Source organism: Scatophagus argus, chromosome 3, assembly GCF_020382885.2.
Source record: "Scatophagus argus isolate fScaArg1 chromosome 3, fScaArg1.pri, whole genome shotgun sequence".
NCBI classification, from domain to species: domain Eukaryota; kingdom Metazoa; phylum Chordata; class Actinopteri; family Scatophagidae; genus Scatophagus; species Scatophagus argus.
In genome coordinates this window covers 445,348-471,396 of record NC_058495.1, presented here as the reverse complement: position 1 = coordinate 471,396, position 26,049 = coordinate 445,348, and the positions used below count along the sequence as shown (strand labels likewise).

Sequence of the window (26,049 nt, the reverse complement as noted above, 5' to 3'; positions counted from 1 at the left end):
GAGTTTGTGTCTTTAAACAATTAAACAAACAAATTAAACAAACATGCAATCAGACCAGTTTCCTCACCAAGTGAGGAAAGACATCAATACTTCCTCATTCCAAAGAAGGGAGGTGCATCTCTGCAACCTATTTTGGACCTCCGTGTATTGAACAGACACTTACAAAAAGACACGTTCAGAATGCTAAAACACAAAGTACTCTGCCACTCGATCCATCCAAATGAAAATGGTTTGTGACAACTGATCTAGCAGACGTGTATTTTCACATTGCCACTTGGCCAGCACACAATTCCTCAGGTTTCCAAAGGGCGGCCTATGAAGTTCAGACAATCCCATTTGGCCTTTCTTTAGCTCCGAGGGTGTTCAGCAAGTGTATGGAAGTGGTGCTGTTTCTACTAAGAAACAGCAGCATCAGAATATTTTCATACATAGACGACTATCTCATATGCTCTCACTTGCGGGAGCAGGTGATCAAAGATTCTGTTACGGTGTTGAATCACCTCAGAGACCTCGGTTTCAGAATAAACAGGGCAAAGAGTCGTCTAGAGCTGTCACAATACACAGAGTATTTGGGGCTCAATATAAACTCCCTCTCCTATTGCGTCAGGTTGTCAGAGGCAAAGGAGACGGCATTCAGACATCTCACACTTTTTCAGCTGGGGAAAGTGGTGACACTCAGACTATGCCTCTGGCTTCTCGGACTCATGGCATCAGTGGTATCGGTGGTGCAGTTAGGGCTGCTTATGATGAGGGATGTTCAGCAATGGGTGGCATCTCTGCATCACTGCTCTCAGCGCCATCGGCACTGCAGAGTGTAAATAACGGTGCGGTGCATTGTGACTCTCCGGCTGTGGAGAGACCCGGCGATGCTGATGTCTGGCATACCTCTGGGGGCGGTGTCGTCCAGGGTAAGACAACGGATGACTCTCTTTTGGCGTGGGGTGTGATGTTATTGGGCAGGGCAGACAACAGTGTGGGGTCCCAGCGAATGGTGCAACTTCACATAAATGTGCTGGAGATGCATGCAGTGTTTTTGGCACTCAGACATTTTCTGCTTTAACTGTATGGCCATATTGTGTTAGTGAAAACAGACAACTCCACTGTTGTAGCTTAAATCAACCGCCAGGCTGACACTTTTTCTGATTTCTCAACTCAGATCAGAGTGCAGGCACAGGGGCTGTCGCTAATTTTGATGGCTATTCAGTGGCTGTCCAAAAACTGGATAGCAGAGATAATACAGTTTCTGGTACATGAGCCATGACCACTCCCCATATGCAGGGATCTTCTTTCCCAGGCTCGGGGCGAGATTGTTCACCCTCACCAAGACCGTATGTCTCTTTGGGCCTGGCCAGTGAGAGGTGGAACTTGAATGCAGCAGGTCTGCCTCCTGAGGTCACTGACACTATTTAGAATGCCAGAGCCTCCTCCACTTGCTTACTTTACAGTCGTAAGTGGTGGTTGGGTTGAGATTTCTTTCAATTAAGACTGCTTTGCTACTGGCTCTGACCACTGCAAAGCACGTGAGTGACTTACAGGCTTTGTCAGTCCATCCATCTTGTTTGCAGTTGGCCTCTGGGCGGGCCAAGGCTTGCTTACGGCCTAATCCAGCATTTGTGCCAAAAGTAATGGAGTGGTCTTACAGATGCTCAACTTTAGAGCTGTTGGCTTTTCACCCTCCACCATTCTCCTCGGAGGAGGACAAGCGGCTTCACACCCTGTGCCCCGTATGGTCTCTGGGGGTATATGTTGATAGAACAGCTGGATTTGGGGCCACTGGGCCACTCCTCATAAGGGCAACCCATTGAGACTGTCACACTGGATTGTGGAGGTCATCTCTGTTGCCTCTACCAGAGGCATTTCCTCATCATGGGCCTTATGCAGAGGAGTGTCGATTCAGTATATTTGTACAGCGGCAAGTTGGGCAATGCCTCACATGTTTGTGCCTTTATACTTTGAACTATTTATTGATGGCGTTACCAGGGCCTCACCCTGGAGCCAGGCCTGGGGTTGGGGCTCACAGGCGAGCGTCTGGTGGCCATTTTGTGGACTTGGAGAAGGCATTTGACCGTGTTCCCCGGGGTATCCTGTGGGAGGTGCTCTGGGAGTATGGGGTCCGGGGTCCTTTGCTAAGGGTTGTGCGGTCTCTATACTCTCGGAGCAGGAGTTTGGTCCGCATTGCCGGCAGTAAGTCGGACCTGTTCCCAGTGCATGTTGGCCTCCGGCAGGGCTGCCCTTTGTCACCTGTCCTGTTCATTATTTTTATGGACAGGATTTCTAGGTGCAGCCAGGGGCCAGAGGGTGTCTGGTTTGGGAACCACAGGATTTCTTCTCTGCTTTTTGCGGATGATGTTGTCCTGTTGGCTTCTTCAGGCCAGGACCTTCAGCGTGCGCTGGGGAGGTTCGCAGCCGAGTGCGAAGCAGCTGGGATGAGAATCAGCACCTCTAAATCCGAGGCCATGGTTCTCGACCAGAAAAAGGTGGTCTGTCCCCTTCAGGTTGGAGGAGAGTTCCTGCCTCAAGTGGAGGAGTTTAAGTATCTCGGGGTCTTGTTCACGAGTGAGGGAAGATGGGAGCGTGAGATTGACAGGCGGATTGGTGCAGCGACAGCAGTAATGCGGTCGTTGTACGGGCCAGTCGTGGTGAAGAGAGAGCTGAGCCGCAAGGTGAAGCTCTCAATTTACCAGTCAATCTACGTTCCTACCCTCACCTATGGTCATGAACTTTGGGTCATGACCGAAAGAATGAGATCTCGGATACAAGCGGCTGAAATGAGCTTTCTCCGCAGGGTGGCGGGGCGCTCCCTTAGGGATAGGGTGAGGAGCTCTGTCACCCGAGAGGAGCTCGGAGTAGAGCCGCTGCTCCTCCACATCGAAAGGAGCTAGTTGAGGTGGCTCGGGCATTTGTTTCGGATGCCCCCTGGACGCCTTCCTGGGGAGGTGTTCCGGGCATGCCCCACCGGGAGGAGGCCCCGAGGAAGACCCAGGACACGCCTGAGGGACTATGTGACTCGGCTGGCCTGGGAACGCCTTAGGGTCTGCCCGGAAGAGTTGGAGAAAGTGTCTGGGGAGAGGGAAGTCTGGGCATCCCTGCTCAGGCTGCTGCTCCCGCGACCCGGTCCCGGATGAAGCGGAAGAAGATGGATGGATGGATAGCTATTAATTAATTAAATCCTTTATTACTATTTCTGTGACTCTCATGGTCCTACATATGTAAATGCTGTGTGATGAAAAATATCAGGTTGTGGTATTCATATTTAAGGTATTTTTGCTGACATATTGTTGTCAGTTGTGACCAACACATGTAAGTATGTGACAATCATCACTACTGGCATTCGGCACCAATGCCAGGAACTGAAAGAAAGAAAGTGACATATTTTGTCATTGGAGGGAACTCACTCCAACGAAATTCGTGCTCTGCATTTAACCCACCCAAGTGACGTGCACACACACACAACAAACCCGGGGCAGTGGGCGACCGCATGCAGCGCCCGGGGAGCAGTCGGGGTTAGGTACCTTGCTCAAGGGTACCTCAGCCATGGACACCGGTACGGGGAATCGAACCACCGGTTACGGGTCCGATACCCTAACCACTGATCCACGACTGCCCACAAATGTATTTGTCAGAAGTGGGATTGTTGATTTTGTAAAAATGAGGGAAAATTTTAGGCCGTCTGGAATCAACATCACAAAAAACCTGTCACAGACATCACACATCTCCACTCTGGTGAAGAAAGCTCAGATGTAATTTTGTGACTGGAAACATCACAAACTGTGAGGGTTTGTGCATGGTCCAGGATAGGAAGGCTCTGCAGTGGGTGATTAAAACCTCCCAGAACATCACTGGCACCCATTTACAGAGAATCTGTGATACTGGTGAGGTGAGGTGTCTGCACAGAGCAAAAACAAATACTAAAAGACCACAGGTACATACTGTTTAACCCCCCTGCCCCCGATAATTAGTAGTGGTACCACTAAATATAATTAACTGGTTAATTTAATAATTAATATACATTTCAGTAATAAAAACTAAAAGACTGAGATTAAGACTGTCAATAGACGTAAACATAAGTATGAGCACACAAACCTGTGCCTTGTGTTGCTGTTGGTGATATTGACATTGCTGTTGATGACTCCATCCACCATCTGCTGAAACCATTGACTCGTGGCCTGGCTGCCACTGGCTGCCTCACTCTCAACAGAAAAAGGTTCTGAGTGATTTCCAAAAAGAAGACCTTGTCTCTGTGTAAGAAAATATAGCACAGTTATTGTGGGCTATATTAACATTTGGCACATGTCATTACAAGTTAATACAAAAGCATTAAATATCAGTTTTGAGATAATAATATATTTGCATCATATTCTATTTTTTGTTCATTCCCTTGTGGTTTTAATTGCCAGATATTACCATTTTAGTAATGACTAATTGTTGGCAGTTATGTAAGAGTAAAGATTCCTGTAAAGTATTTGTTGAAAAAATGGGTCTGTCTAGAGTGACTGTCCTGAAATTGTGTTATGAAATTGTCTCCTTCCCAGAATGTGTGCATCCATTTTTGTACAAAGTATACTCTATTAATATGCTGAACAGTTTCACCAAATTCCAAACTTTTGTTGATGTTTTGAAACAAGTAAAATCAGATTAAGTTTCAACATATCACTGTTCATTTGGGAGGCAATTGGCAGTGGGTGGAGCTCTGTTCAGTGCTGTATTTTCAGCCCATTAGCAGATTCTTAATATTTTCAGGTTTGCCAAGACTACACTTTGAATGACAGAGAAGGCCTTTCAGCTGTTTGTGTCATGTCATCGCCATGCTTGCATCACTCGTTGCTATTTTGACACACACACACACACACAGTCTTTCACAAGCACACACAATCTACACACTGGTGTTGCATACAAGGAGTTTAATGTCAATGCAACCTAACCGCTCCAATGAAAGAAAAGGGAAAAACAAAATCCACAATTTAACCATTTACCAGCAAAAATTAATGTGGCAATATTTACACCCACATTAGTAGCACCGACAGTGCTAACTGCAGCTCTATGCAGATTTGACTTTTCTTGAGTTTGAAATCTCTCCAGTGCTTTGGCCCAGCTGGAAAAACCATCCCAAAAAAAAAACCCAAACCATCAAACGCTCTCAAAGACTCTTGGTCATGTGTTGTAGATGGGAGAGGGTGCCCCTGTTTTTGGCTGCAGTGCAAACCTCACAAAATACCTTGTTTTTTGCAGCATCATAGGCTATCCATGGGTATTTGCCTTTCTAGCTACCTTCTAGCCCGAACTTTTTTTCTGCCTAACATCATCTGTACTGCTGCTGCAGTCATTCTCAGTCGTTGACAAGGTAGGCCTACTGGAAGACGGTGTGGCGTCAGTGGATATTTTTCGCTTTTTCATGACAAATTTGTTCATGTTGGTGGCTAAATCAACCACTGCCGTCCAGCATTTTTGGTAGTTTATCATAATGCAATGCGTTGATAGGTAGCAGGGAGTGGTCTTTAGCAAATCAATGACGCATAGACTGGCACACGTGGGTGCTCAGAAATCTCTGTGGGTGCTCGGCAATCTCCTTGGGTGCTCTGGCTAAGAAGCAGTCATTTTCTTTGGTTGGACTATTATTACCTGGACTGCCAGTTGCTTTTAGTTTACTTCCATTTCCTTTTGAGTTCATTTAAGTTCATTCATTAAAGCCTTTTGTTCACCTTACCTTCATGTTTGTTTGCACATTAGGTCTTTTAGCATTTTAGCAACTCGTAACAGTTTGTAAATCTCTATATAATTCAGGTCAAGTTTTCTTTCCATCTTCCACCTATTCACTCATCTTTCCATCCTGTCCTATTACCCTGTAGATGGTCTCCACAGCAGCTTCATTGGCAGCTCGTTCCATCTCTTCTTCAGTCGCAAGGTCTCCGGAAATAGCCCTGTGGAGCTCTGGTGCTGCTTCCTCCTCAGTGTTTCTTAACCCTGCCTAATGGACACAGAGAAAGAAGAAACATGAACAAAACAAAGTAAATGACACTCCTTGGAACTACTCCTTTATTTCTTTTTCTTTTTATTACAACAGTATTAGTTGAGAAGGATTATTATATGTTTTTAATTTGTTTTACATTATGTTGGCTATTTTGACTTAACATTTTGACATTTCAATTTGTCTTTGTCATACTGTGGTGAGTTAATGTCTTGTTTGGGTTTATGTCTCATCATTTCCTGTTTTATTTTGAAAAGTAACTCTTCTCTCTTTTCAGGTCACTTGCCCTTCCTCATGTGTCTCCAGTGTGAGTGTCTCCTCGATTACCCGATTGTATCCACCTGTTTCCCATTACCCTCACGTGTTTGAAATAGTCTGCGTTACCCTTGTCTTGTGCCAGTGTATTTCATTTTTAGTGAGATCATGCCAGCGTTTTTGCCACAGCCATTGCTACAGGCAAGGATGCCTTGTAAGCTTTTTGTAGCATTCTCTGTTAAGAGTGATTTTTTGTTGTACTTTTCATAGCTCAATTTAGTTTCTAGTTAGTTTTTGTAGTTTAGATCCTAGATTTTCCTCTTTATAGTGGCAGTTAATTGGGTATTCTCCAGCACTGTGGAAATAGGTCTGGTTAGGTCAAATTACAGATTGGTTATCTGCACATTATGGTACATTTTAATTACATGTACACACCTCTATCTTATATTCATATAGTGTGCCGTTCACTTCTGTAGAACTTTCTGCCCCTACATGCAATGTGTGCTGTCTTTCAGAGAATAAGTTGTGTAACATGTTTTTTTCTGCACATGTATACTGAGTAATTACCAAGAACATTGTGGTATCCTGTCATGGACTTAAAGTGTCAAATAACAAGGGTAACGGGGGGACAGCAATGGCAGTTTATACCATACATGGGATGTGTGGTAGGACTAAATTGGTATAAAGGGATTTGACTTTTTCATGTACTCAGTTACTCTGGAGACTAACTCGGCTTTTGCTGTCTTCATAATAAAAGTCTTTTATTGAAAGAGCTTCGTCTACTGCTGCTAATTTTCCACCACAACATTTTTGAGTTTTACCTGTAAATGACGAAAATATGGCAGCAAGGGCATAATGCCATAATGACAGCAAAAGAAACCATACTAAACTGAGGTATATACTCTTATTGAGTTTTATTTGAATAACTAAAATATCCAATCTAATGGAAAACATTGTTCTCCTGCATTTATCTTCAAATAAATGTGGGAGGGTATTATATAGAGACAATTTGACAACCCGGTCACTACATCCTCTTGACCTGTTATCACAAAATGAGTACATAATCTCAAATTGTTCTAAAAAAGTGCAAAGAACCCTGATAATGGAAAAAAGGAATATATTTCTAAGAATTCAATTCAATTCAAGAGCTTGAACCCCCGAGCAAGCAGACAGTGACAAGGAAAAAAACTTGAGCAGGACCCGGCTCGCAAGGGAGAACTATCCTGCTGATAGTCGGCTGGATGAAGGGGGGGGAAAGAAGAGGTAGACAGCACAGAGAGGATGAAAGAGAGAGAGAGAGAGATAGAAAGAAACATACATGCAATAAACAGCTAAATTACAAAGGAGATGTAGATATCATAACAACTGCCAAAGATAGTGAAAGTTTTGTTAGTTTTGGACCTGCTAACTCTGGAGTTGTCAAAAAGACATTATGTGAAAAACACACACATCATGCTTTTTGTTTTATTTTTCAAATCTCTGTGCCTGTACAAGGATTTTCCAAATATATTTGCAAGCAGAAATATTTGGTTACAATAAATGTGCTTGAAAATGTGTTCCAGAGGGAGGATGACAATCAAAGAGAAAATAGTGGTCTGTTTGTGGGTTTACTGCACACTTCGATATGGAGGCTCCCATTATCCTCAGTGTGTACAGCGCAGTCCAAAAAAGATATGCAGTTGTTCCTGACATCCTCTCGTGTGAATCTGATGTTTCTGTCCCCTGAATTGATGTGTTCTGTGAAAGGTTAAACTTTCTTCATTTTCATTTTATCATTTTAACTTGTATAGACAGAAGAAAAACCACCATATCAGTGTTATACAGCAAGGTTTGCTTGAATGTACACTGTAATAGATTCTTACAGAGAGGGTATTAGATCTGCACTGGACTTTATGTGAGTCTTGTTTATATAGGCTACATTGAAGTCATAAGAATGATACCTGTACATAAGCCCACAGTTTGACTAACATATATTGAAGTTATCAAGTAGTAGATACTATTAAGAAAATGATAATATAAGAATAAGTTACATTGATACAAAGTCTGTTTGTTTTGTAATTCTAAGAAATTCTTATTTTTGCTCTCATTAAAATAATAACACATGAAATTAGTGACTCAATCACAAATTATCAAATTAGGCAATTAAAAGCTATGTAACTCTTTACCACTTGTAAAACCATGCCCAGGCTCTTGGAAACAAGGGCAGGGTGGTGAGTGGTGGTGACAGTGATGTTAATGGTTAAAATGAACAAGATGGAGATGGAGATGAAGATGGATAAAGCAGTATAGAAAATGGATAGATGGATGGAGATAGATGATGAGAAAGACATGCCTGAGGATGGGGTGATTATGAATCTATTTCAGCTAAAATACCATCTCCTCAAATCAATCAAACCATAATTCATTACAGACATGAGCATGCCTCAAATCCAAGGTATGTACCAAATAACATAACCACTATGATGACACATGATACTACCAGGCAAACAAGGCTCCTAAATGCTTGTATGAAACCTACTGAAAGACAGTAAAAGAGAATATCAGCTTCATTGAAGTGGCCGAAGAGTAATGTGAACATTTAAAGCAGGATGTTCACATGAAAGCAGATCATAGACAGAGGTCAATTCGGTTCAGTTTATTTCAATTCAATGTTTGTATATAGGGCCAAAAAACAAATAAAAGTTATTGCATGACACCGTTCAAACAGTGCACGTCTAGACCAATGAGAGTGTGAGATCAATGTCAAATCTTGACCAATGAGAGGGCAATAAACATCTACGCTTAGGAATGCAACCTCACTCCAAACTGCCTCATCTGTCAAAGGTGAGACAAGCACAAAAGGAAACAAAGAAGGCATCATTACAAGTGGGATGTAGAAAAGGAATAACCTCATCACCTCCTTCCTGTATCTAAATGTATCTCTGCTTTTAATAACAGTGTTAGAAAGAAGTCATCATCTAAGAGGAAGAGCATTTTAATAATATGGCTAGAAAGAATATGGGAGGAATGCCATAGAGGTGGTATCTGCCTTGTATGCTTGGCCTAGGGGGAACATGAGTGTAGCACAAAGTGAACTCCCCACCCAAGGGTGAATCATGCCACAGCAGAGGACAGTCCAAAACAAAGTAGATTTATTTAGCATATAATAAATAAAAGAAGGTATCAGAGTGAGTATTGCCCAAAATAACAAACAAAACAATGTATTTGTACTGTTCACCAAAATAAAACAAGAAAATTCAGCAATCTAGTCTAAACTATCTGACCACAAAACAGGAGAAAATGGATAAAACAAAAGGGTTTCCCACCCCTACAAAGATGTTATGTGCATATGCCTCTTAAGTGACACTAGGAGATTGCAGACAGTACCTGTGGAGATAAAAAGTGGGATATATGTATTGGAAAACAACAGTGCTCAGCCTCCCACAAAAAGTTTCAATATATTATTTGAATTAGATCAAAAAATGTTTTTGTTTTTTTTTTAATCAGATTCATCACACAATTTTGTCTTTAATATGTTTACAAACTCTCAAGATTCTAATTCATTGAATTTTGCAGAGCTTCAGACCAGAGCTATGATTTATAGTTTGAGAGAGTCTTATATTGAAAAGTGCTGTACGACACACTACTGTTGCATTATTATATTCTATTATATAGATTATTATTCTATTATTTCCCTGGTGTTTGCATCCAATATAAGTTTTTTTATATATAGTTATTTATTTATACTGAATTTCACCGACTCAGTCTCCATAAACACGTGGTAAAGACCCTCATCTTCATCAAAACCATTATGCTAGGGTGTATGGATGATAAGGCCTTTGGTTTCTCTGTCTAACAATTTACAAAAGTGTAAACAGTGAGGCCCTTCCCTGATAAAAAGTTATCAGAATCAAAGTTCCTTTATTTATCTCCAAAGGGAAATTCTCAAACCGTCTGTAACAGGTTGCACGTGTTGACACCTGTGCACTAAACCCTTACTTATTATGTCCAGTAGCATTTTAGATCAATTGAGGCAATACCATATATTTATCAATTTGGTTTTAAACGTGTGTAAACGAAATCACATACCTGCCTTTAACTGTCTTACTACAGGGAGTTTCCGTAGTAAGACAGACCGCCCCCGGTGATTTTAACCCACACAATTTTGAAGTGATCGAATTTTACAACCAAATGAAGGGATGTGTTGATACTTTCGACCAAATGTGTGCTCAGTACAGCTGTGAAAGAAAAACCAAGAGGTGGCCACTGTGTGTCCTATATGGCATGATGAACGCTGGTGTGATAAACTGTATTTTGTCCGAGATATTATATCGGGTAAAATATACCCAACATTAGTGATGGTGTTACTAATTTTAACGTTAGTGTTCTAGGGTTAAGGCAGAGATAGTGTAAAGTAGGGTTATTTACATGATTTTCTTAACTTGTAAGTGCTGCAATCATTTAATTTTTGTTACCACCATTATTGAGATAGAGTTGCTAATGTATGACTTTCGCTTGTAAGTGCCTCACTCATTTAATTTTTGGTTACCAATCATCTAAATCTATCAGTTCCGTGAGCTCGCGCATCACCAGTTAAAAGATCAATATCTGAGCAGATAAACTCCGGTTTACTGACTCCGCTGTTGTGTGGTGATAGTGTGAGACTCAAAAGAACTGAAGTGGTGATCTTTACTGGGTTCTTAATTCTTTAAGTTCCTCTTCTATTCAAGATTCAAGAGTCTTTATTGTCATTATGCAAGCATAACGAAATTTTGTGCAGATTCTCGGCTTAAAAACACGCTTATAAATAGTCAGCAGAAAATTAAAATTGCACACTTAAGAAAAAATATAAAAATACAAAATACAAAATGAGGTAGATAAAAAAGTGCACTTAGTGCCAGACTATGGTATGCTGTGTGTGTGTATGCAGATAGACGGGGGAGGGTGTATGTGTGAAGTCCTGTAGGGGGGTGGGATGTGAGTGTTTCACTGTAGGGGGGTTATTGCTTTAACAGCTCTGGAGAAGAAGCTGTCCCTGAGTCTGTTTGTGCTGGTTTTAATGTTCCATCAGGGAAGCGGTACAGGAGCAGTACAGGGCAGTGTAAACTGAGTCCAGATCTGGTAGACTGCAGCCCACAATCCCCTGTGCTGTCCTCACCACCACCCGGGCTAAGTCCTTCTTGTCCTGTGCTGTGCAACTGCCATACCACACAGTCACACTGAGACACAGGATGCTTTCAATTGTGGCTCTGTAAAAGTTCACGAGCAGCTGAGTAGACAGTCCAGTCCGTTTCAACTTCCTGAGAAAGAAGTGTCGTTGTTGGGCCTTTTTCACCAGGTGTGAAGTGTACACTGACCAGGAGAGGTCAGAGGAAATGTGGATGCCCAGGAACTTAATGCTGTCCACCCGCTCAACCGCCTACCCAAGTATACAGACGGGAGCATGATCGGTCTTCCTGGACCTCCTGTAGTCCACTATAACCTCCTTGTTTTTGCTGATGTTCAGGATGAGGTTGTTCCTGGAACACCACTGTGTTCTATCTTTATCTCTCTCTCCCATTTCTGCATGGGCATGAGTTAGAGGTCCGAGCACGCGATCACAAATCTCCTCGCGAGACATGTGATGCTCGAGGATCTTTGCCTTTGTAGTCTTTGTTTGCCACGTCAGTCATATTACGTGGGCAATCGCCATCTTGGCTCTGAGCTGCAGGTCCTGCGTGCCACTCTGCTGCCATCTTGGTCTTGCTGACGTCACTTACGCTACGACCCGCCATCTTGGCTTCGAGGGACACATACAAAGTGATACTTATCTCTGGATGGTTGTTGCTGGTTAATAAATCCTGTTATAGTTCAACCTGTCGTTGTCTGTGGTTATTGTGTATGTACTTGTAATAACAGCTGAATTCATGACAGTCAGTGCTCGGATTCATCCTTCATAATTTTAAGAGAAATGTTATTTCCTATTTATTAATTTGGCTATTGATGCATAGGGTGGTGCCCCGATTTTTATGTGTATAAAGCATACACTGATTTTTGCTTTAATGATTATCCCCATAATCATTGACTCTTTTGCCAATAATAACTGCTCCTACTAGTGCACAACACTATTTAACTACGACCACCACTACTATTGAAACTAGTACAACAACAACTGCTGCAACTGGTATTACTACTACCAATGCTACGACTACTATTACTTATATGATAAAGGATTATATAAATAAACTTGAACAATGATGCAACTGTTATATCCGCTTCTCCTGAAACAATTACTGCTACTACAACTAAACTGTTATATTTTAATTAATGTATTGTGTAGTTGAAGAACTTTATATATATATTTAAACATTTTTCTAAATATGTGAATATAATGTTTCTGCTTTATGAAAATTCTTCCGAAGAAGAAAAACAAATTGTTAGGATTTGTCAGTTATTCTCCCCTGTGTTTTCCTCTGTTTTCCCCTCCCTTGTGTTTTGCTCTCGAATTCTATCTCCTCTCCTGTTTGTCTTTTTGGTTTCTTCTCAGAGAGAAGTCTCCCATTTCACCTGAACACCTGTGAGCACTTACCTTAAGTCAGTCCACCTCATGACTACTGTTAAAAAAACTGGCTCATGCAATTGTTCTTCACCAGATCACTGTGCCTCTGTGCTGTACTCTTCAGAAAATCCTCTCAACCAGGACACCCTAAAAGGACATTTCTCTCTCCACTGGATTCGCATGATGGATTACAAAAACATATGTATTCCTAACACCCTTTCACCCCCTCCCCTCAAAAAATAAGAATATGTCTAATGTCTGCTATATCTCCCAATCTCACTTCCACTGCATTGCATACAATGTTATCTAAAATAAAACACTGAAGTAGTAAAATTAGCTTGTGGGATTGATGCAGCAGTGGACATGGCAGAACTCAAAAATATTTTAATCAAGTTGAAAACCTTTGAAGATTTTCCCATTTTCAAGGAACTTCTGCCAAAAGAAACTTGCACCCTGGTATAATAGAGAGGTTCGCAAATTAAAGCAAAATGTGCAAAAACTTGAGAGGAAATGGCGTTCCTCCAAACTTATTGAATCTCGCTCAATCTGGCAAGACAGTCTTAGATTATACAGGAAGGCCCTACGGACTGCCAGAGCAGCCTATTACTCAAAATTAATTGAGGATAACAAGCATAATCCCAGGTTTCTCTTCAGCACTGTAGCCAGGCTGACAGAGAGCCATAGCGCTATCGAGCCTTGTATCCCTGTGACCCTTAGCAGCAATGACTTCATAACCTTTTTTAACGACAAGATCTTAAACATTAGAGACAAAATTCAGCACCTACTGACCTCAGCTGATACTGATGTAACATCAAACACTAGTGTCTTAGAATGAACAGTAGAAACAGATAATCATCTTGACTGCTTTTCACCTATTGATCCCCATCAGCTATACTCACTCATATATTCATCCAAGCCAACAACATGCCTCTTAGACCCCATCCCTACCAAACTTCTCAAAGAAGCTTTACCCTTACTTAGCACCTGTCTATTAGACATGATCAATCTGTCCCTGATAACAGGCTATGTACCCCAGTCCTTTAAAGTAGCTGTAGTCAAACCTCTCCTTAAAAAACACACACTTGATCCAGAGGTTTTAAGCAAGTATAGACCAATATCTAACCTTCCATTTCTTTCCAAGATCCTTGAAAGAACAGTCGCCAATCAGTTATATGACTTTCTTCAAAATAATAACTTATTTGAAAATTTTCAATCTGGCTTTAGAGCTCAGAAACAGCATTGGTCAAAGTCACAAATGACCTCCTCCTGGCATCAGACAAGGGATTTATCTCTGTCCTTGTACTGTTGGACCTTAGTGCTGCATTTGACACCATTGACCACTCTGTATTACTGCACAGATTGGAACACCTAATTGGCATCAAAGGAACTGCATTAAGCTGGTTTCAGTCTTATTTATCAGATCGATTTCAATTTGTTCATGTTAATGATACATCGTCCACACCCCCAAAAGTTAATCATGGAGTTCCCCAAGGTTCTGTCCTTGGGCCAATATTATTCAGCCTGTATATGCTCCCCATTGGTGATATTATTAGGAAACACTCCATACATTTTCATTGTTATGCGGATGACACACAATTGTACCTCTCAATGAAACCAGATGAAACAAATCAGATAGTCAAGCTTCAGGCATGTCTTAAAGACATAAAAACCTGAATGACCTGCAATTTCCTGCTTCTAAATTCAGACAAAACTGAAGTTATTGTTCTGGGCCCCGAACACCTTAGAAACAAATTATGCAGTGATATTGCATTGCCAGATGGCTTAGCTGTGGCCTCAAGCTCCAATGTAAGAAATTTAGGAGTTATCTTTGACCAGGACATGTCCCCCCCTTTCCCTTTCTCTTTCTCTCTCTCTCTGTATCTTTCTGCAGGTATCTCTCCATCCAGATCTTCATGTTGAACTGTAGCTGGCTCTATGACCAACCCAATGTCTACTGTTGACATCTGCCTGTCATTCGTTCTTCTGTGCACTGACTATCAGCGGGGTGGTTCTCCCTGCAGGCCAAAATTGAACTGAATAGAATTGATAGGATAGTGATTTTCAACAGCACATAAAACATACATGAATGATACAGCAGTTCATTATAATTTCATTATTATAATTTCAGTCTTGTGAAATGTTAAAATCATATTGAGGTGATATCAAAAATGAAACTAAACAGTTGAAATTTTGTTTTACTTGTCTTTTTAGTAATATCACTCTCATGTTGTTAACTGCTTTCCTGCCTGTACAACATCCATTGCACGTCTGCCCGTCCTGGGTGAGGGATCCCTCCTCTGTTGCTCACCCTGAAGTTTCTTCCATTTTTTCCTGTTTAAGGTTCTTCTGGGAGTTTTTCCTTAGTCGATGTGAGGGTCGAAGGGCAGAGGATGTTGCTGATGTTATGTTAAGCCCTTTGAGACAAACTGCTTGTAAAAATGGGCTATACAAATAAAGTTGACTTGACTTGACTTTAACTCGCACATAGCAAATATTTCAAAGACTGCATTCTTTCACCTCCGCAATATCACAAAGATTAGGCACATCCTGAGTCAGAAAGATGCAGAAAAATTAGTCCATGCATTCATTACCTCTAGACTGGATTACTGTAACTCCCTTCTATCAGGCTGCCCCAATAAATCTATAAAAACTCTCCAGCTAATCCAGAACGCTGCAGCACAACTACTGACAAGAACCAGCATGAGAGATCATATTTCTCCTGTTCTGGCTTCTCTACATTGGCTACCTGTAAAATTCAGAATAGATTTTAAAATTCTCCTCCTCACATATAAAGCCCTGAATGGTCAGGCACCATCCTATCTTCTACCTCCCTGCTGTTGTCCTGCTCGCTTCTGTTACGACTCTGTACAGCTACTACCATTACTATTGTTACTACTATTGTTATCAAAATCACCATAATACCTTCTGTATACTTCATTGTCATTATCATTATCTACATTTCCGATACTTCTGGTATTATTACTGCTGCTATGCATCTCTGCTTGTGTGCTCCTTCTCTCACACCCCACCCCCTCTCCCTCTCTCCTTTGCTCTCTCTCTCTCTCTCTCTCTCTCTCTCTCTCCTGCTCTCTCTCTCTCTCTCTCTCTCTCTCTCTCTCTCTCTCTCTCAACTCAACCAGTCAAGGCAGATGGCCGCCCATCTTGAGCCGGGGTCTGCTCCGAGGTTTCTGCCTTCTAAAAGGCAGTTTTTCCTCGCCACTGTCGCTAAGTGCTGAACTGAATTGAATTGAATTTAATTGAATCTCCAAATTGTGATCTTTGTTCACTGAATGCCCAGGGGTCTTTCCTGCTTGTTTATTGGGAGTGCCCCGGCGTGGTTAGATTTTGGCAAGATATTTCTCTGACTTTAAGTAATATTCTTAAGATCAGGATCCCAGTCTCCCCAACTTTATTTCTGCTTAATGATGACTCTTCACTAAATCTGTCCCTACAGCATAAACGTATTCTATGGGCCGGTCTCGCCGCAGCCAAGAAGATGCTGGCCCTTAGGTGGCAATCGCCACATTCTTTGGCTTGGCAGCAGTGGGTCAATTTATTTCTTGAAATTGTTCTGATGGAGTGGTCTGTTGCCCGTATACATGGTGCGAGCTATAATACTCTGCAGGCTTGGGAGGCAACACACAAATTAGTTAAAGAAAGGGTGCAGCATGGCAGACCTTGATCTTTTTGTTATATTTCTATTGGGGGGAGAGATCATAGGTGGGAGGTTCAGGGGGATGGGGGGGTGTTGTGGGCAGGTATAGGGATTCTAATGTTGTTGTTTTCCTGAGGATGTATAAAAGACTTTGTGTTTTCACTGCTGTGTGGGAGATAAAAAAATGTGTATATGAAGTGAATATATAAGCATTGTACATTCTTTAATAAAAAAAACTGATCACAAAAAAATAGGCACGAAGGAATGTGTCTTGACATAATAGATGCTCAAGTCAAGTATTGCCCTTGCTGATACTTTTCTTACGTTCTAGGGGCATTTTCTTTTGAATTTCCAGGGGGACTGAAGCCAAGACTCTGGGTTGTGGTTACGCTTTAATATTAATTTTGTTCAACACAGAAATTTTAACTGCAGATGCTCATTGTATCTGTGACTGATCTTTCATTCATTTTGCCCCGAAATTTGTTAAACTTTAAAAATGCCATTTTTGCAAAAGTTTAAGGTACATCAGCTTCATCAAATATCATGAAGTCCTTCAAGTGTTCCATTTAAAAAATAAAAAATCAGCCACACAGAACAGTTTCTGTTGTCCTGATTATGTCAGTGCCCAACAGTAAAACTCTTGATATTGTGGAGAACAAAATCTGCAAGGTTGTTGCACTATTACTGGCAAAGAAGGACAGGTGGTCTTTCAGTGTCACACTGGGGTTCTTTGCAGTCCAACAACACAGATTGTCAATAGTAATGGAGAGGCCATGGATTCCTTCCCTGGAAGAAAGAGCAGCTCTGTCTTGTCGAGACTGAGCGTCAGATGGTGTTCAGATATCTACTGAGAGATGTCAGTCAGCCACATGATCAAGCAAATTGGTATAGAGAAGAAAACCAACAAAGGGGGGAATGTGCTGTCCTTCTCCTTCTACTCTGATCTGTGTATCTCAGAGATAAGCTATAATGCTCAATGGTCTAATGCCTTTCTGTACCCTCTACAGCTAACAGACCTAGATAAGGTAAGATAAGATAAGATGAACTTTATTGATCCTACAGTGGGGGAGGTCACTTGTCGTGGCAGCTCACAAAAACAGAAAAAGAGTACAAAAAGTGTGAAAAGACAGTTACAAAAAATATAGAGATAATGACCTAACAATTTACAAGGGAACACAGTACATTATACAGCTATATACAAGTCCTCTTCAGGAAGGAAAAGAGGACTAGACTGTTGTGTTGTATAGTCTAACAACACTGGGAATGAAGGACCTGTGGTAGCGCTCCTTCGTGCTGCTATAACTTTGAGCAAAGGGAGGCCACACCATCAGCAAAATATCAATGGTCCACACAGCAACAACACAGAGGTTAAATACGTGGGTTTCCCCACCAGGTGGTCAGACAAGCATAGTCTAGTCAAGATGAGCATGAACTGGATGAGAGGCGAAATGTCTTCAAAGACATAAAACTATGTGGAGTTGAGTTTGATTCAATCACCTAAAGATGCCCATGAAATCAAATTACTTGAACTTCCTAAGATAAAAAAAATAATCAAATCACTCACTGTATACCATTAACAACTTACCTGTATCTCATGGGTAGCACTTTTCTTTGTGGGATGATAGCCATAGTACTCTTCCTGTTTCTTCTTCAATTTTCTGAAATAATCCTGGATTAGGAAGGTGGCATAAAACTTTCCCACTGTCACCTCGTCATCTATTAAAAGAAAAGCATAGATAGTATGAAAAAAAACAAAAAGTCAATCCTCTGCACAGCTGCCATTTTAGAATATCAAGCAGTACAGAGATGCAACAATGGGTGCAGTTGTAATAACTTTTCATTGACAACCCAGAATAACCATGCACCCTTTTGGGTGAAAAAAGTGTCAAACCTAGACATGCCTAAGAGCATTAAAATGGTATCACTGCCTGCTTTGGGAACTGCACCGTCTTGCACCGCAGCACCCTGCAGCCCTGGATAGTGAGGACAGCAGAGAGGATCATTGGAGTCCCTTTTCCAACTATCACAGACATTTGCACCACATGGTGCATCCGCAGAGCAGTTAGTTTTGTAGATGACTACACTCATCCCTCACACACACTGTTGCTGTTGCTGTCTGGTAGGGGGTACTGGAGCATTTGGTCCGCCACCACCAGAGTCCAAAATAGTTTCTTTCCCCAAGCCCTCAGACTCCTAAACACCCAGGGATAGGACTGATGTAGCCATATACATACACAAACACATCCAAAATTTGTACCCCTCTGCACTACATGCACTTTAACAACTACATCTGAATGTCTTACTGTACAACAGTAAGACATTCAGGGGAGTTTCAGGGGAGTGATATGAGGTGCCGGGAAAACAATCAGGGAACGGGTGCACACAGACGGGGAGGGGGCAGGGCAGACAGGAACCTGAAACAGAGACAGAGGTGAGTGAACGTAAAATAAAACAGGAAGACAAGACATGAAACATGAGGGAAAAAAATAAAACAATTAACAGGGATCATGACATTTATTTGAATCAGCATCAGCTTTATTTGCCAAGTACGTGTGACCATACAAGGAATTTGACTCCGGATTTTTCTCTCTCCTGTGCACCATACAAAACACAAAATAACAAATAATAATAATAAAAAATAAAGAATAAAGTATTTACAAGAAGAAAAAACAAGATATAAATATATATACATGTAGTGCAAACAGTGGAATGATGTAGTGCAAACAGTGTGATGGTTCATACAATGGCAGGTGGATTACGGGGAGATCAGGGAGACAGCCTGGGGGAAGAAACTGTTTTTGTGTCTGGTAGTCTTGGCATACAGAGCTCTGTAACGCCTACCAGAGGGAAGCAGATCAAATAGTTTGTGTGCAGGGTGTGAGGGGTCTGCAGTGATGCTTCCTCCCCTTTTTTTGACCCTGGACCGGTATAAGTTCTGAATAGAGGGCAGGTCGGCCCCGGTGATTTTTTCTGCAGACCTGAAGTTGTAGATTGACTGAGAGGTGGAGGCTGGCACTGTGAGCTGTGAGAGCTGAAGTCCACAAACAGGATCCTGGCATATGTCCCTGGAGTGTCAAGGTGATGGAGGATGAAGTGCAGTCCCATGTTGACTGCGTCATCCACCAACCGGTTTGCCCGGTAGGCAAACTGCAGGGGGTCAAGCCGGGGGTCTGTGATGAGCTTCAGGTGGTTCAGCACCAGCCTCTCGAAGGATTTCATGACCACAGACATCAGGGTGATGGGTCTGTAGTCGGTGGGTTTTTTTAGGGACTGGGATGATGGTTGAGGGGGGAGGGGGGGTGTCAGGTATGGCACAGAGGTTGAGTGTTGTGAATGGGGTGGGTGGAGGGTGTGAAAACCAGCAGTCGAAGCTGTTCAGCTCCTCTGCCAGTACCTTGTTATCCACAGGGTGGGGGGATGGGCTCCTTGTTTTTTAGCTTCTCAGTGTAGCACCTCTTTGCAGCTCTGATCTCCCTCATCAGTGTGTGGCCTGTTTGTACTGGGCCCTGTTCCCACTTCTTTGGGCCTCCTCCTTAGCCCGGTGAAGTTTGTTGGTGAACCATGGTTTATTGTTTTTGTATGTCGTGGATTAGTAAATATTTACCATGCCTTATATGCTTTGGTATAATTCATAATGTTACAATCATGTAGAACTGGTTGTTTGTACTGCACACTCTGAGGGAGATAGAGGCATCATGCATAGTAGGAGAAGGACATCATATCTCAAGTCACTCTGACCGACAGGCGAAGATACACCACCCCTCCCCTCTGGGAGGGGGGTGCTGAGATTAACAACCGGTGTTATCTTAAAGTATATATAATGATGTACTTCCTTGAGTGCTTCAGATCCCACTTGGCGTTTTGCTGAAACAACCTTGAACTGTGGTGGGATCTCCAAAGATCTTTGTTTCTAAATAAATAACTCTGTTTTAAGGATATTCAATGACTGTGTTTTAACTCTCTCACATCAACCTACTTGGGGAAGCAAGTGTGCTTCAACAATGTGCAGAACGTTTTGGTCTGCACACACAAGTCCTCACAAAAATTGATGTAGGATGTCACAGTGTCAGTCAGTTCGTCCAGGTCTGTGGCAGCAGCCTCGAAGACACTCCAGTCAGTGCAGTCAAAGCAGGCCTATAACTCCAGCTTTGACTCAGCTGTCCATCTCTTAATTGTCCTCACTACAGGCTTTGCTGATTTTAACTTCTGCCTGTAGGTTGGGATGAGATGGACCATGCAGTGGTCAGAGAGTCCCAAGGCAGCACGGGAAACAGAGCGATAGGAGTCCTTTGAAACAGTATAACAGTGATCCAGTGTGTTAGCATCCCTAGTGGGACGCTTTATCTGTTGTCTGTATTTTGGAAGTTCCTGGCTGAGGTTTGCTCTGTTAAAATCCCCAAGAATGATGAGCAGGGAGTCTGGATGTTTTGCCTCCATGTCTGATACCTGGTCAGCTAGGTGTTGTAACGCCTCCGTTACAAAGGCCTGAGGTGAAATGTAAACACTGACCAGGATGAGGAGAACTCCCATGGTGAATAAAACGGTTTACAGTTTATGAATAAAGACTCAAGGTGAGGACTGCATGATTTTCTTAACACTGTGATATCTTTACACCAACTTACGCCAACTTTGCTAATTTTCAAAGCATCTACTATATTAGCCTACAGATAAGTTAGCTTGCTAACGTTAGCTCGCATGGCGTTGTTGTCACAAGCAAGATAACAGAACAACATCAACAACTAACCTTTTTTGAAAAAAAAGGGAGAAATATTTGAATCTATTGTACTTTTAAGTGGAGAAATAACTTATATATATATATATATATTCACATCAGTTAGGCAGCTTCACAGATTTTGACACCTTTTCTCTTTGCACAACTTAAACCATTATTTCTGAGAATTCTCTCTTGGTGTTTGTTTCACCTTATCATCTTATTTTCCCTGAATTTAAGAGTCCTGGACTGCAATGCAGGACAACAGGCAGATGCTACACAGTAAACTATTCCATCCTTTGCCAAGAAAGTGCAGCTCTACAGTCTGCATTCCTCACAGCAGCAAACCATCAGTGAGGCCACTGTCAAAGATTTGAGGATTGGGTGTTGTCTGCCGCTGTCTCTTGTGAAAATGAACATTTTTTAACACTTTCTTGAGACTGTGGATTACAAGTACACACCAATCTCAAGAAGAACAATTACTTAGAAATATATACCAGTTTTGGTAAAGCAAGTTAAGGTGACTGTTTTGGAGAAGCTGAAGAAAAAATCAACAGTGTCCTTAATTAGTGACATTTGGTCTGATCACAGGCTTCACTCCTTCCTTGGATTAACAGCTCATTTGTGCAATTTCAGTTCAATTCCATCTATTTATATAGTGCCAATTCACATCAAAAGTTATCTCATTACACTTTCCAATTAGAGCAGGTCTAGACCAAACTCTTGCAGCAAGTCAAAGGATTACTATGCCCTTGAATCCTACTTGCTGGACTGTAGACGCTTCCCAGGCAAACACAGTGGAGAGCGAATTTCCTCTGTCTCTGAGGAGATCACTGAAGAATGTTATGCGTCACAAGATCAGTTAGATAGAGAAAGTTTGCTTGCCACAACAGCATGACAGCGAGAGTGAGGAGGAAAACCTTGATGATGAGCACCTGTGGGAGAACATGAATCCTGTGGAAGACACAGAGCCACCCTAGTTATCAGGTGAACGTATTTCTTGTTTTGCCCACTCCCTGCAATTAGTTGTGAATGGCGGCATGAATGAAAGTTAGAGCTATCTCTCGCACCATTGCCAAAACATCATGCTTCTCAACTCTGTTGCACAGCAGCTCACTGTTCAGAAACAAGTTTGAGGCTGCATTAGACTCTAGTAAGAATATTCCAGCTGCAAACAACATTCACTGGAACAGCACTTTCAAACAAGCGCGGACCCTCACAACTCTGAACCATAAAGCTCTTACTGAAATGTGTAGCAAGGATTATGAAGAAGTGGTATTCAGCACTCGTGAGTGGAACCAGCTTAAGGAATTGACTTCAATTCTCACACCATTCTTGGAGGCAACAGACCTGACAGAAAGAAAAAGCAGTTACCATTAGCATGGTGGTACCAACTGTTCTGGACTTGCATACACATCTTGTGAAGATTGAGGAGACACAAATACAGTGTCGGCATATAGTAATGGCCCTTCATCAGTCTCTGATGAGAATATTGAGTGGAATCTTTGCCAAAACAGACATGACCGAAGACAGTGGAGGAGGGGAACCTTTCAGCCACAATGTGTACTTGCTTGACCCCCAGTTTAGATTAAACTGGGTGGATCTGGATGTTACAAATGGGCAAAATGCAGCAGCAACCAAGAGCTTCACAGAAGATCTGAAGAAAAAACTGACAGGTAGGCTATACACATGTACATTTTACATCGAGAGAAAAATTCTGAATTAGCCTTGTAGTGTTTGTTGTTTATTAGGTTTAAAATTGATATTGTAAAACTCTGATACGGTCTTTGTAATTCTCAAAGAAGCTTTACCCTTACTTAGCACCTGTCTATTAGACATGATCAATCTGTCCCTGATAACAGGCTATGTACCCCAGTCCTTTAAAGTAGCTGTAGTCAAACCTCTCCTTAAAAAACACACTTGATCCAGAGGTTTTAAGCAACTATAGACCAATATCTACCTTCCATTTCTTTCCAAGATCCTTGAAAGAACAGTCGCCAATCAGTTATATGACTTTCTTCAAAATAATAACTTATTTGAAACTTTTCAATCTGGCTTTAGAGCTCATCATAGCACAGAAACAGCATTGGTCAAAGTCACAAATGACCTCCTCCTGGCATCAGACAAGGGATTTATCTCTGTCCTTGTACTGTTAGACCTTAGTGCTGCATTTGACACCATTGACCACTCTATATTACTGCACGCTGCAGATCCAGAACGCTGCAGCACGACTACTGACAAGAACCAGCATGAGAGATCATATTTCTCCTGTTCTGGCTTCTCTACATTGGCTACCTGTAAAATTCAGGATAGATTTTAAAATTCTCCTTCTCACATATAAAGCCCTGAACGGTCAGGCACCATCCTATCTTAAGAGTTAATAGTACCCTATTATCCCACCAGAACTTTGCGTTCCCAAAATGCAGGGCTACTTGTGGTACCTAGAGTCCTCAAAAGTAGATTGGGAACCAGAGCCTTTAGTTATCAAGCTCCTCTACTATGGAACCATCTTCCGGTTTCGGTCCGGGAGGCGGACACCCTCTCTATATTTAAGAGTAGACTAAAAACTTTCCTCTTTGATAAAGCTTATAGTTAGAGCTGGCCTAGGCCGGCCCCTAGTTATGCTGCTATAGGCTTAGACTCCCTCTCCTTCCGCACACATTCATGTCCCATTAATGCATATTACTAATTCAACTTCTTCTCTCACTCTCTCTCTCTCTCTCTCTCTCTCTCTCTCTCAACCCAACCGGTCAAGGCAGATGGCCGCCCATCTTGAGCCGGGGTCTGCTCCGAGGTTTCTGCCTTCTAAAAGGCAGTTTTTCCTCGCCACTGTCGCCAAGTGCTTGCTCAAGGGGGAATGTTGCTCTCTCTCTCTATTTACAATTTAATTAAAGAGTTTGGTCTAGACCTGCTCAAATTGGAAAGTGTCATGAGATAACTTTTGTTGTGAATTGGCGCTATATAAATAAACTGAATTGAAATTGAATTGAATTTGTAATTCACCTTTAGGGAATAAACTTGTTCTAAACAACATATTGTTAAGTTAATTATCTGATACCTGCTGACACTGTATTACTATGTGTCTTTCTATGTAATTCAGTACTTTTCTTTCATTTGGTTGTATTTTTCAGACACTTTGATCTCTGAGATTGAGAACTTGATAGACAGCAAAGGTGAAGAGTGAATGCCCACGCCTTCTTACTCGCGACAAAGCTCTCAAAAAGCGCAGCTCAGGCCAGGGTTCAAGCATCAGAAGGCAGATAAGCAAATACTTTGATGCCATACAGGACACTGACACTGACAATGCACTTGTCTTCTGGTACAAAAACCAAGACAGATTCCCACAACTCCACAACTTGACAATGAAGATTCTGTCAGTTCCCACATCCTCTGCACCAGTTGAGAGGATTTTTAGTAGAGGAGGCATCATCATTAGACCCCACCCTGCATGTTTAGGTCACATAATGCTGCAGTTTCTCATGTTTCTGAAATGTAACCAAGCTCTTCTTAAATCTTAGCTTTCATGGAAAGAAAATGGACCTTTGAGGTCTTCAGGCACAAGCCCTTTATGAGTTTACATTTATTGTTGTGCTCAGACTTTTAAAAGTGTTTTGTTACCACATGATGTTCAGGCTTCGCATGACATCATTTTTAGTTGAACTGTTTCTGATTAATTAATGTTGTAATTTCATTAAGGAAAGACCAATGTTCAAGAATGTTAACAAAATATACCTTACTGTAATGCCAGCTTTTGCACACAGCTCCTTTAATTTAGCTGGTACTGACTTTTTACTTTTTCCATTCTTTCTCTCTGAAATGAAAGGTTTATTCTGACTTGTCAGGTCAGTTCAGTTTTGATAATATGAACTTTTTCAAGAAGTGAAACACGACAAGTTTGCTATGATTTGAGATTTGTTTCATTCATTCTGCTTTGAAAACAACAGAGAAAAGATGGTTTTTGTTGTCGCATTTACTTAAAAGCAAACTTAAATAAAAAAAATACATTTTGTTTTGTTATGATTTTCCTTTGATATTTATGGTCTTGGTCTTGTCTCGGCCTTGACCTCTAAATGTCTTGGCCTTGTCTCGGTACTCTCTGGTCTCAATAATGTCTTGGTATCGGATGGTGCAGTCTTGACTACAACTACTACATCATAAATATCAAGAAATAAAAGAAAACTTCAATAAGAGTATTATATTGTTGGTTATATTATTGCGCAAGAAGAACTGTACTGTTTTGTTTTGTTTTTTAACATTAGTATCACTAGTGACAAAAGTGGTGAAAAAAATAATACTACAGAGTATACAGAAATTTAAAATAAAGGTGGTCATATGGGAGCAGCAGAGAATGAAGAACATAGCAGCAGTCCTATGTGATACTGTTGTTATACAGTCTAACCACTGTCAGGACAAAGGACCTCCGGTAGCGCTCCTTTTTTGCACTGAGGGTGCAGCAGTATGCGGATGAAGGAGTTACTCAAGGACCCTGCTGTCTCATACAGAGGGTGAAATGGGTTGTTCCGGATGCTTGACAGCTTTGCCAACATCCTCCTCTCACCCACTGAGTCTACTGAGTCCAAGGGACAGCCCAGGACAGAGCCAGCCCTCTTGACCAGTTTGTCCAGTTTCCTCTTGTCCCTGTCTGTTATCCCGTCCCTCCAGCAGACCACTGCATAGTTGCTGATGCAACTATGGTGTCATAAAAGGTTAGTAGTGTCCTGCGCACACCAAAGGACCTCAGTCTCCTCAGGAGGTGAAGGCGACTCTGGCCCTTCTTGTATGTGCCTGTGTTTTCTGACCAGTCCAGTTTATTGTTGATGTGAACACCCAGGTACCGGTACACATCCACCCTCTTGATGTCAACTCCCTGGATGTTTGTTGGTGAAGCCTGAGAGGCCTTTTTTCGGAAGTCAATCGCCATTCCCTTCGTCTTGGTGGCATTGATG

At 41.8% G+C, this 26,049-nt stretch overlaps 1 protein-coding gene across 4 annotated transcripts in view; it reads right to left on the bottom strand.

Moving 5' to 3' along the window:
* LOC124054198 (dihydropyridine-sensitive L-type skeletal muscle calcium channel subunit alpha-1-like) overlaps nucleotides 1-26,049 on the bottom strand; it is a 269,412-nt gene that overhangs the window by 2,419 nt on the left and 240,944 nt on the right. For 3 of the 4 annotated variants that reach the window (XM_046379903.1, XM_046379885.1, XM_046379893.1), the window contains 3 exons: nucleotides 17,978-18,108; nucleotides 5,840-5,965; nucleotides 4,084-4,238 (listed from right to left, as the gene is read on the bottom strand). In XM_046379903.1, the coding sequence (XP_046235859.1) occupies nucleotides 4,084-4,238; nucleotides 5,840-5,965; nucleotides 17,978-18,108 (412 nt within the window). Of the gene's footprint in view, nucleotides 1-4,083; nucleotides 4,239-5,839; nucleotides 5,966-17,976; nucleotides 18,109-26,049 lie in introns of those variants that run through there. The other variant, XM_046379912.1, reaches the window with a different exon arrangement.